Here is an 11,105-nt window from a genome sequence, read left to right on the forward strand (position 1 = left end):
ACTTGCAGCACTTGGACACTCAGCAGTCCTTCCTCAATTGCAGGTCTCCAGCTGTGCTGTAAAATCTAAAGTAAATATCATTATTATTTTTGCTTCTTTTTTGTACCACAAACCAAGTATATCATTCTTTTTAGCACATACTGAGATGCTTTCAGCATCTCAACCAGCTCCTCTCAGTCAAAACAGAGCTAGTGCAGCTACTCACTCCCACCACAACCTCCATCACTCACTCAGATGATTTCTATACATTTATGCACTCTTGGGATTTATGCTTGCTGTACCGTTCTTTTTCACATCATAAATTCATCATTCCAATGCTTGTGCTAATCCATCATGTCATACAGACATTCCCATCCTGCTTGGCCACTTTTGTTTTAATACACCTGAGGAGAAAAAAAATAAATCTGATTGCAGTCAAGGAGTTACCTACATAAAAGGGGAATGAATGAAAGACGCACAGGCAATCTGAAATTGATAGCTTCCTTATTTTTGAGAGAATTTTATGCTTAAGCGTTTTTTAATACAACTTCCAATTAAACAAAACTAAAAAGGATCATATCGATAAAACATTCACTACCTAGAGAAAAAGGGAGGAAAAGAGCTGGAAGATCAGAAACCCGAGAGTAGATAACATCAATCTTTTAGTTAAAGGAATAACCAGCTGCAAATGGCAAAGAGTAACAGCACAGCCAGCATTCCACATGAGTACATAGTGGAAGCCTTTGAAACCAAGATTACTTGATTCACCTACCTCTACAGGAAAAAGCAATTCAAGGATGAAAACAAAGATCATAGCTTAACATCAGCCCAAACATCAATTCCAAAATGAAGCTTATTCAAGTAATTAAAGTTGCCTTAGATAGCAACGGCTTGTATTCTACTGCTAATTCTGTCGAATAGGATTTGTGCAACCCTTTCTGTTATCCTCCACAGATTTTCTCATGTGTCAAACTCGTAAGACTTCTCAAAGCATATGGAGCCAAGAATAAAATTAACTGGGTGCAATAGAATTCCTGCCAGCTTCTTAGACAGCTGACAACAAACTTTATCATTTCAATCCAGAAAGATGGCAGCCACTGTCTGTCACAGTTCAGGTTTAAATTTATCTCCGAAGCCAGTAGCTTCTAGCATCCTTTGCAAGGCAAAAACATACATTCTTCTATCTCCAACATGGCAAATGTCTTCCTTTGCCAACTCTAGAAGCAGCTCAGCAGCATCTCAAATACCACAGCTAAATTTCTCAGTTCTGTTGATTCCTGAAGAATCACATAAAGAAGCAAAGGCAAAGCAGAACGATATAGAGATAAATATGGAAATAGGAACAGAGTGGTAGCTTAAGACAGGAAGAGACTAAGAAGTTGGCAACGACGGGGTTTCAGAATCCAGCTCCTAGAATCAGCGAGTTTGATTACTGTGCACCATTAAGCCAGATGTTATATATCACAGTACCAGTATCATAGTATCAGGTGTCTATTTCTAAGTTCTAAGCCCATTAACACAACAGTTCCACCCCTCCTTCACAAAACTGGACACTAGAGAGAGTTAGAAGTCTCTCCACAAAGCTATAAGAAAAAAAGAATGTAAGAAAGTAAGGTACCCTTAGCAATAAGGGTCACGACCAACTATTAATACACATGCTGTTGAGAGCTATTACGGCAGCCAATTAATACTGTTTCAATTAAGGTACTGGACCTCATAAATGGAGTGGGCAAAATACACATACACTGTTATATTCACAGTAAAATATTAATGCCATAATGCAACCAAATTCAATAGCGTGCCTGTACTCCTGACTTGCCTTCTAAGAGCTGAATATATTGTGAATACTTCACAAAGGTAAGTGATACAGAAGAAATAAAGCTGCAGAAAGCTCACTGCATACATTCAAATCTCTGCAATTCTTGAACATTCTACCTTCCAGTATTTCAAGAAATGTCACATAAGATGTGCAATTCTTTAAATGGGTAAACTGGAAACTAAATAATGAGCTTAGACAAATACTCTGTGAGCAATCTTTCAAATTGACTTGAAATTTCTGGAAGAGAGAAAATCTGAGCTGACTAATCCAAGAGGAGTTTCAGTAGATGAGAGGACATTGTAAGGGCAGCTAGAACAGTTCTCTCTAGCAGAACAGAAAACTTCAGTGGAAAATGAGTATCCAGCTTCCTGTCATTTCTGCTGGAGGGAGTGTTCCACTGTCACACCTTCTTTTTCTCTAACATAAACAGGGATGGGCAACTAACTGCAATGTGGCAGCCTTTTCACCTTGAGAGGTAGAGAACTCAGCAGCCGTAGTCAGTTAAGTGCTATCATAAGGAAATGAAAGAACTAAACTGAGAAATCTAACAGGAACTTTGAAATACGACACACCAGAAAGGATAGGAATCTCAAAAAAATCTGCAAGTCACTTTTTGTTAGAAATCTATTTCCAAGCATTAGAAATCCCCTTTCTTTATTGTGATGATACATGAAAGGAGTAGCTCTCCAAGGCCACACAGTCATATACTGTAAATGCAAATCTTAATCTAGTTTTGAGATCTGCAAGGAAGAAAAGCTAACTCATAAATAGAAGTTAAAAATTAATCCCCTAAGTGCTCCAGTCTTCTGCTTTATGTTACAATGCACTGCATCTCAAGGGGACCCAACAATATTTCTCCAGTAACTGCAAACTATTATCTTGCACATCTAAAGACTTAAGACTGCCAGCACAAAAGCATCCCATAATGAATTTTGGGAAGAAAAAAAAAAAAAAAAAAAAAAAAAAAACCAACCACCTTACATTTGGCTTTACAGGCTTTCACCTCCTCCCTCATTCAAGTTACAAAATATTTCATGAAAACACCCTTTTTGAATAGGAGAAGTTTTAGCATGCAAGAGATGTGCTCCTGCCTTGAATGAAGGCAAATGGTAACCACGTACCAGAATAGCTGTCACTAGGCTGTAACAACTCTGTTGTGACAACATCACCACGCTGTTTCATAAGCAGAGCTGTTACAAGTCTGCTGGCACAACCCACTAGCTGGAAACAACAAGAGCAGTAACAACCCTACTTTCAGTATTTTGGTTCTTCCATTCACGTATTTCTTACCGAAAAGCATCTCAAAGGATCTTGAGGGATATGAAGTTCAAAGCATTGGAAAAATAACTCTGCTTGTGAAACAAAACTTCTATAGGAAGAAAAAGCAAAAAAAAAGAAAAAAACAAACAACAACAACAGAAACAAATACACATTATTAACAGTGTTATAAAAGTGCTGCTAACATTATTAGCAGCAGCTTACTGCTACAACTACTTCCAGGTTACTCTAGGTTAGACATCCAAATTTAAATACTGAAAGCTCTCAGAAGAGAAACAAGATTAAAAACAGACACAGCTAATACTTTTTTAACTAAAAATCAAGCAGTCAATGGAAAAGATGCAAGAGACAGCTACTGCAAACTAGAAATCTTGTTTCCTAACAACTGGATCAGTCAAGAAAGCCCCAGCAGAGTACATATCCCATTATTCAGGTGAAATCATTTGGTCCAGACTCCCAAACCCACAAGCCACCCAGTCACTTGACTATCACAATCCTGGGAGAATTCTTTCTAATCAAAGTTCTTGTGGTAAGTTTTAATCAAGGCCCAGAGGAGGAAGGAAAAAAAGATGAATTGTCTGATGTGCCCAATTAGAGCCGCAGCTCCGCTCCGCAAAGCTGCTTCACAAAATAATACGCCCATAACAAAATAAAGCAGGATTTGACTTTTAAGAATTGCTTTTCAGTTTGATCTATTTTTGGCCAAATATCAGGTTTTCAATCTGTACTCGGATGCAGAAGCAGATTAGTCCCCTCCTTATTTCTAATAAAACATGTTAACATCTGGCAGCCCAGTTCCACGCTATTCTCCCAGACCAATCCATAATTCAAGTCCCGGACACCAGGCATTTTGTGCACTGCTCTCTTCTTAGGGGAACCTAAAAGCAGAGCACAAAGAAGTTTCCACCTATAACACTTTGTTATTCTGAACATTTTAAGACCCCACTAGGGCTGGGGAGGGATGGACGAGTGGTGCTGCTGACCTCTCAGCTCAGTAAACAGGATATTTTCTTCACATGTCTACCAAGATATTCTAAAACAAAGCAAGAAACACTGCATGCTGTGGATTTCTCAATATTTGACCAGGAGGTCAGAGGAATAATTTATTCCTCTTCTAAACGGAATAAATAGTACAATTGACTTAGTGGCTAAGAGACAACATTAGCCTTAAGTGAGAACTACAAAACAATTAAATAGAAACCAATAACCACACACAAAGCCACCCTGCACACCGCAGCCTGAAATGCTTTTTGCCAGCTAATCCCATTTTTGATGCTAAATTTCTCATTTTAAAGCTAATTAAATGAAATCCATCAACAAAGGATAAAACTGACAGCTAATCATCTGCTTTTTGAATCGATTCTGCAAACACACCAATGCCCAGGAAAGCCCCACACGGCACTAACAAGTCCCAGCAAATAATTCAGTCTTCAAAGGACATCATTTAGCCTACTTCAGTCAAAGCAATGAATTTACCATACTGGCATGGGTTGGCATAATGAGGAAAACCAGGGAATTTCTTATGAAGAATAGTCATGATATAAGGCTGGATTCTGAGAAAAAGGAACAAAAAAAAAAAAAAAAAAAAAAAAAAAAAAAAAAAAAAAAAAAGCCTTTTCATAAAAGAAGAACAGGAGTTGGAAACAGCAAACTATAATGAGATTTAAATGCTCTTCTAATCCATATCACTAAAATAGGACAGGGAGGAAATTTGGGAAGTCTCAATCCATTCAGTTTCTTTGTCCCTTCTCTTTATTGGCTGCTATTTTCAATCAAGAAGAAATACTCCCATCTTTACAAGTAGGACAGAATTCCACAAAGATTTTTATTCCATTATTTTAGAGACAATACTTGATATACTCTGGTAACCTTAACACATCAACAAATATACAGGCCCTTTTCCACGAGGCTAATAAAGCAGTACTTTTAATTTTATAAGTTGAATAAAAATATGACAACTTTGGTTTTGTTAACGAAGAGTAAAAGCTCTTGTTAAAACTGTGCACAAAAGGCCAAACAGCATTCTCAGTCATATCAACAATCTCCACCAAAATAAGTCTCAGTAAATCATGTTCTGCCACCGTTCCCTTCTGTTCTTTCTCACTGAACACTGAATGGTGGTGTTCCCTCCCCTTCTTTCTGTCCCCTACATTAATACTCTGCTTTAATTCCAGTGAGAAAGGTGACCTCAGATGGAGAGAGGCGGGTGACCAAGGAAGCAAACAACCTGCAAAATTTCGGAGCACCTTTTGAAAGCCCTCAATTATTATAAGCAGGCAGAAGGCAGGTTACTTGACCTGCGTTCTACTGCACAAAGTTATTTACTGTCTCTGTAGAAGGAAAAAAAGCCAACCACTTTAAAATTACTCTTTCAGTTTGCTTTTAACTTATAACATTGCTTCTTCCGCCCATACAAAGGGCAAAACACAACCCGAAGTACACAGCTGTCAGTCCTTTGCTACTTCACAAAGATGCAGAAATCTTTTGGAGTAAAAGTCCTTCATCCTCACCACCACCAACCTCAGCTTGCAAACTCCTTGGAAGCTCCTCTTCTGAATGTGAAACAAGGCTACAGAAGAGATAGGATCATTATAGCAAATCTATCTGTGCACATCTGTAACAACGAGCAGGGTTCATGGAACTTGTGCCTTGCCTCTTTCACATTAGAGGGGTAATTTAACCACTTAAATTATCCTGCAGTATCACCAGAGCAGCCCCTACCTTCATAGTGAAGAGCATTTAGTCTGGAATTCTTTGCTCAATGGAATTTGATCAAACAAATGAAGTGCTTGACCTAATGACCTTTTGCTCATTATTTCAGCTAAATTAAGCTGCTTTTGCTTATTATTTAGAAACGGAGAGCTTTCCAAGCTAAACAAGACAACATTACCTGGCTTTTGCAAACCTACTGTCTTCTCTTTTCTCCTTCTCAAGCCTAAGAGCAGGAATAGAGCACTATGAGAACAAACAAAAAAATGTCTACAATCAACTGGGATAAACGCTCTTCACAGTAAATATCTTCATGGCCTTATTTTACTAGTTTAAATAATACACACATTGATGCCACATCAATGTTCAAAATAGCAGGTTGAAAGCTTTCATAGTTTTCCATGCTCCTGCCATGCAGTTGGCCTATTTAGGAGGCAAATCTGCTGCTAGCCAGGTATATTAGCTTCTAGTAAACTGAAGTCTGCCATTGCCTTCTATTTATAACGGGAATTCTATTCTAATCCACAAATTCTGCAGCTGCTGCACAGCTAAATATTTCCCAAAGCATTTTATACAGGTGTAGATACAAAAAAAAGCATGTGAGACTACTTAGGGCCTAAAAGAATTTTTGTTTTATTTTTACTGAACTAATAGCTGTGAATATTCAATGGACTTTCAACCATTTAAGTAGTTAATTAAAAAAAAAAGAAAAAACAGATTAAACAAACTCATTTTGGTAAAACAAATACAAGTTTTACATTTATCTCACTCCATATTGGCTGCAAGCCCAAACTAATATGCTCCATAGCATACAGACTGATAACTGAAGGTTACACAAAGGACTGGCAACCACTCAGTGGACAGCAGAAATGCTTTTTACTCTCTACTCATTCTGGTCTCAATTGTGGCATCTGCATCTTCTAGTTTTAATATTTTATTATTACTATTATTTAAATCTTCAACAGTATCTCACCAAAGGCACTACTTTTTCACATTGTTACTACCAGTAGTCCCACTGTGCTTACATCTCAGAATTGGTAGATAGCTATAGCATCTACTTACTTTATTCTCATTTTTAAAATACTTAATTTAAAATAACAGAAATAACGTCCTGTGCAGAGACCTCCAACAGCACAGAACATGTGCAACAGCACTGAAGTTCCACTTGAATTTAAGTCTTTCCCATCTAAGTTCTTACTCTTTTCTTGCCCCCTTCCCTTCTCTCCTTCCCACCTTTTTTTTTTTTTTTAACTTCTATTGAATATATTTTAGATTTTTTTGTTCCCAACAAGGCTGTCAAACAGATAAAAACATAATCATTTCCAAATTATTAAATAAAACCACTGTCAATACCAAAGAACTACTGAGCAATAAGCAATTTTTCTGAGATCAGCCGGAAACAGAAACTTCCACTGAGACTACAAGAGCTGGTAATGAACAGAAACAATGAAGTTAAAAAGAATGTGGGCATATTCCAGATGTTACGTTTTCTTACATTCGGAAAACAAGCAGCCTGTTGCTTTTACAGTAGCACTTTGATTTTGATGTGTGCATGTATCTTGATGGTGGCCTCACAGCAGGCAGCTTTCAAGGGCAAAAAACCAAAGCCCTGATAAGACAAATGTGCGCTGAAGGCCAACAATCTACAATCTTTAGTAAAGTTGCTTGTGTCATTAATTACATTAGCTTTGAATTTAATCAGTTTTAAATACCTACAGGTACAAGCCTCATGTGCTTAAAGTAATGAAAAGAGGTGATAAAATACACAGCTAAAGCTGTTCCCGTAGATGTGTTCATGAAAGCCACTTAAATGCATCCTGCCATAACTCAAAGCTTCAAGGAATTCAGCATTAAGAATGAAGAGAAGTAAAACAGGAATAGTTAAGACCTCAGCATTCCAGATACAGTGATCTTCCAAGGTTTAGTGCAAACAGTTGATACTTGTGGGCTTGGGAAAAGGCACTGACTACGCAATACTTAGCACAGAAATTATACATTTTACATCATCTCTAGCTTTAAGACTAAAGATACAATGCCAAATTCTCTTAAGCAAGTTCATTCCATTCACTTGCTCTACAGTAATCACGATTTTTCTGTTTTGTTGTTTTTTTTTTTTTGTTTTGTTTTGTTTTTTTTTCCCAGGAAGAAATTGCACAAGCTTGGACTTTTATGAGAAATTCTTGGGAAAAAAAAAAAACAAAAAAAAAAAAAACAAAAAACACCACCATTTGCCTAACTGAGGTTTAAACCAATCCAACAGCACATTAGACAACGCTCTGGATGACAGAGGGGTTATAAAGCAAAAGAGAGGATCTCAACAGCACTGACTTCCATTATTCTAGCAGAAACCTTACAGTAACCTACCACAACAGGTGTCCAGCATAAACAAATCATAGAACTTCAATATGCACACAATGACTCATAAAACTTGCGAGTATGAGTTGCAACTCATCAACTGAGCCACAGTAGCTACTCAGGTTGAGTAACTACTTCACTGACCATGGCAGAAAGCAGTGATTTGACACAGTTTCAAAGCTTTCCTTCTAGGATGGCTATGTTGCTTTAAGCTAAACACAGAAATTTCAGTGAATACCTAAAAACAATGATCAAGGGCATTACATTGTTGTACAAAATCATGGCAGCTTAAATTAAGTCTGAAATGTCTTTCAAGTACCAACAGATCATCCTTACCAAAAACACCAGTGACACTGCCATAACACTATGGAGACAGACCTTATTAAATGTTAGCACTGATTAATTCAATAATGCTGAATGGAAAAATCACTCTGAATTACAAGCAACAGCTTCTGTTGTTTGTAAAATGTTCTTCATTAGAAGAATTCAGAGCCTTCATATCTTGTTCACCAATATAAGCGTCCAAAATTGGGAAACTTACATCTTTACAGTACATGGGTTTAGGTTTCCCACTTACTCAAAACAACAGTTCCTAACGAATTTCTTTTCCATTCCTCTAGATTTTTAATAAAGCAGAAGTGAATGGCTAAAATTCAGAAAAAAAAAAAAGTCATTATTTCAGAATGCTACACAAATAGTAGGATGTAAACAAACAAAAAGGACTCTGTAAATTTATCTCATCAAAAGACAAAAGAACAAAATGTAAAGTATAATCTTACAGCAACTATATCCAAAATGCAAGTAATTACAACATTAGACCTACTATAGCCATGTTTACAGGAGGAGAGTACAACTTCTACACAACCGATCTTTGAGACAATATTTGTCATTCCTGTATCCTAAACAGCCTCACTTTTTGTAATCACTATTTCTCTTTTTCTAAAGGGATCAACAGGAACAAGGGTGAGGCAAGCTGGAGAAGGTCATTTTATAAGCCAAACACAGCAGCACAGCCCAGGCTTACAGAGGCCCATAGAGTGCCTCCCTCTTCGTGTTTCAGAACTGTCACTTCCTTATGCTGTTTTTCACCCCACATCGCTTCATGAAAGGTTCTGCTTCATGAATGACTGCCTCAATTCTTCACTTGAGCTTGTGAAGTTCGACCATTAAAAAAAGCATTACAAAAACGCATCTGCCAGACTAAGCTGATAAATCAAAGACGCATCAGACTATCTGCCTAAAGTACTGCTAAATCAAGAACATTCTGTACAGTATGTTCAAGTGCGTTTGAGCTCTTGATCCCATTTCATTTCAATAACTCAGAAAGACACACAGTTATTTTTATGGCACTAAACATCACCAGTAGAATTTTTACCCCAAAAGGTTCACTGTTCTGACATTTTAACTCTCGCTAATGTTAAAGCTGGGCTATCAGGACAATTAATCTGATTATTTCTACACTCCATGGTTGTTAGTAACGACAAAAAAAAAAAACAAAAAAAAAAAACCAGAATGAAAACAAGAAAAGAAACACCAACTGGAGACAGAAAACAGAAGTACTTAATCATCTTCATTTAAAAACAACATGGAAAAAAATAAGGTAAAGCAGAGCAGTTACAGGTGAGGTAAGAAAAGACAGAGAGTACAGCCACCAAACCCAGCGATCCTTTGTCCTGGGCACGTCACAATAAATCCCCATCCACTCTGAACAGCATACAGTGAAAGCGATCCATTCTCGCAGAGCAATTCCTGCAGCTACTATTTAAGACTCACTCCTTCGGAGCAGGTACGAATAAATAATTCAGCTGGAAAGACCTGTCAAGCAGCAGGGTGTTTCACGCCACCGTACCTCCAGCAGCCCCATCCATCCAGCTAAGCTAAACCAGACGCCGGCCGCCCGCAGGACCGAAGCTGCATCACGATCTCGTTTTACACAGAGAGGGCAACGGGGCCACGCGGGTTCGAGCCCGCCTGTCGCGGCCCCCATCGGCGACAGTTACAGCCCCAGACAGACGGAGCCACTGCCCACGTCCTTGCCACCGACCTCACGGGGTCTCCATGGGACTCCCGTGCATCCCCCTCGCGCCCAGCAAACCGCCCGGCTCCCCAAACCCCACCAAGGGACAGGAGCAGTGCCGGGGCCTCCCCTCTATCCTCTCCCCTCCCCTCCGAGAACTTTCGGGGTCGAGGCCATGCCCGCTGGGCCAACGCAGCTCACTCCTAAGCCCTGCTCCCCTCACCTCCCCCACAAGGCCGCTGCCCTCCCGCTTTACTCCTCTCTCCACAGCCGGGGCCCAGCCTCGCCCCTCAGCTCGCCCCAGCCCTGCCGGACTCCTCTTGCTCCTCCAGTGATCCCGTCGGACCGGCCGCTCCCCTCGACCGCCCGCACGACTCCCCCGGGAACGCTCCCGCCGCTCGAAGAACGGCTCGCCCCGGCTCCCGGACCCACAGCCGGCCTCGCCGCAGGCTGCTCACCTGCATGGACGCCATGTTGGATCCTCCCCCTCCCACCGCGCCGCCAGCCCGCAACCTCACAGACGCAGCGCCGCGCGCCCGTCTCCCTCCCCGCCCTCGGCGGTCACGTGGCCGCAGAGCCGCGCATGCGCCGGGGGGAGGCGGTGCGGGCGGACGCCAAGGCTGAGTGGCGAGGCGGGCGGGCGGGTTTTGTCCTTGGTCTTGTTGCCCTCACCGCGTGGGAGGGGTGAAGAGCCGGCGCGCCCCGCTTGCAGCCGGCTGGCCCGTCCAGCAGGGTCCCGTCGGGCTGCCGCGCTGTGCGGGGCCGTTGGGAAACGCCGGTTGAGCGGGGACGCGCGGCTGCAGGTAGCGCTTCCGCCTGAGGCGGGTTAGCAGCAAACGGCCGGTGGGATCGCGTTAACGCCGGGCGCCGCTCCGCTTGTGCTGTTGTGCTGACGTTGTTCCTAACGAAGGAAGAAGCTGCTCTTTAGCTGCCGTGCGGCACTACCGC

The 11,105-nt window shown here is 40.8% G+C and overlaps 1 protein-coding gene across 2 annotated transcripts in view; it reads right to left on the bottom strand.

Annotated features, from left to right (window-relative positions):
* Positions 1–10,684, bottom strand: part of UBE2W (ubiquitin conjugating enzyme E2 W) — a 33,941-nt gene extending 23,257 nt beyond the window's left edge. For both annotated transcript variants that reach the window (XR_006178510.1, XM_042869676.1), the window contains exon 1: positions 10,616–10,684. Coding sequence is in view for 1 of the 2 variants with exons in the window: in XM_042869676.1 (XP_042725610.1) it covers positions 10,616–10,630 (15 nt within the window). In the remaining variant the exon portion in view is untranslated. The remainder of the gene's footprint in view (positions 1–10,615) is intronic.
* Between the last annotated feature and the right edge of the window lie 421 nt (positions 10,685–11,105).

Source organism: Lagopus leucura, unplaced genomic scaffold, assembly GCF_019238085.1.
Source record: "Lagopus leucura isolate 7727_CA_CO unplaced genomic scaffold, USGS_WTPT01 Super-Scaffold_100002, whole genome shotgun sequence".
Taxonomy (NCBI): Eukaryota; Metazoa; Chordata; class Aves; order Galliformes; family Phasianidae; genus Lagopus; species Lagopus leucura.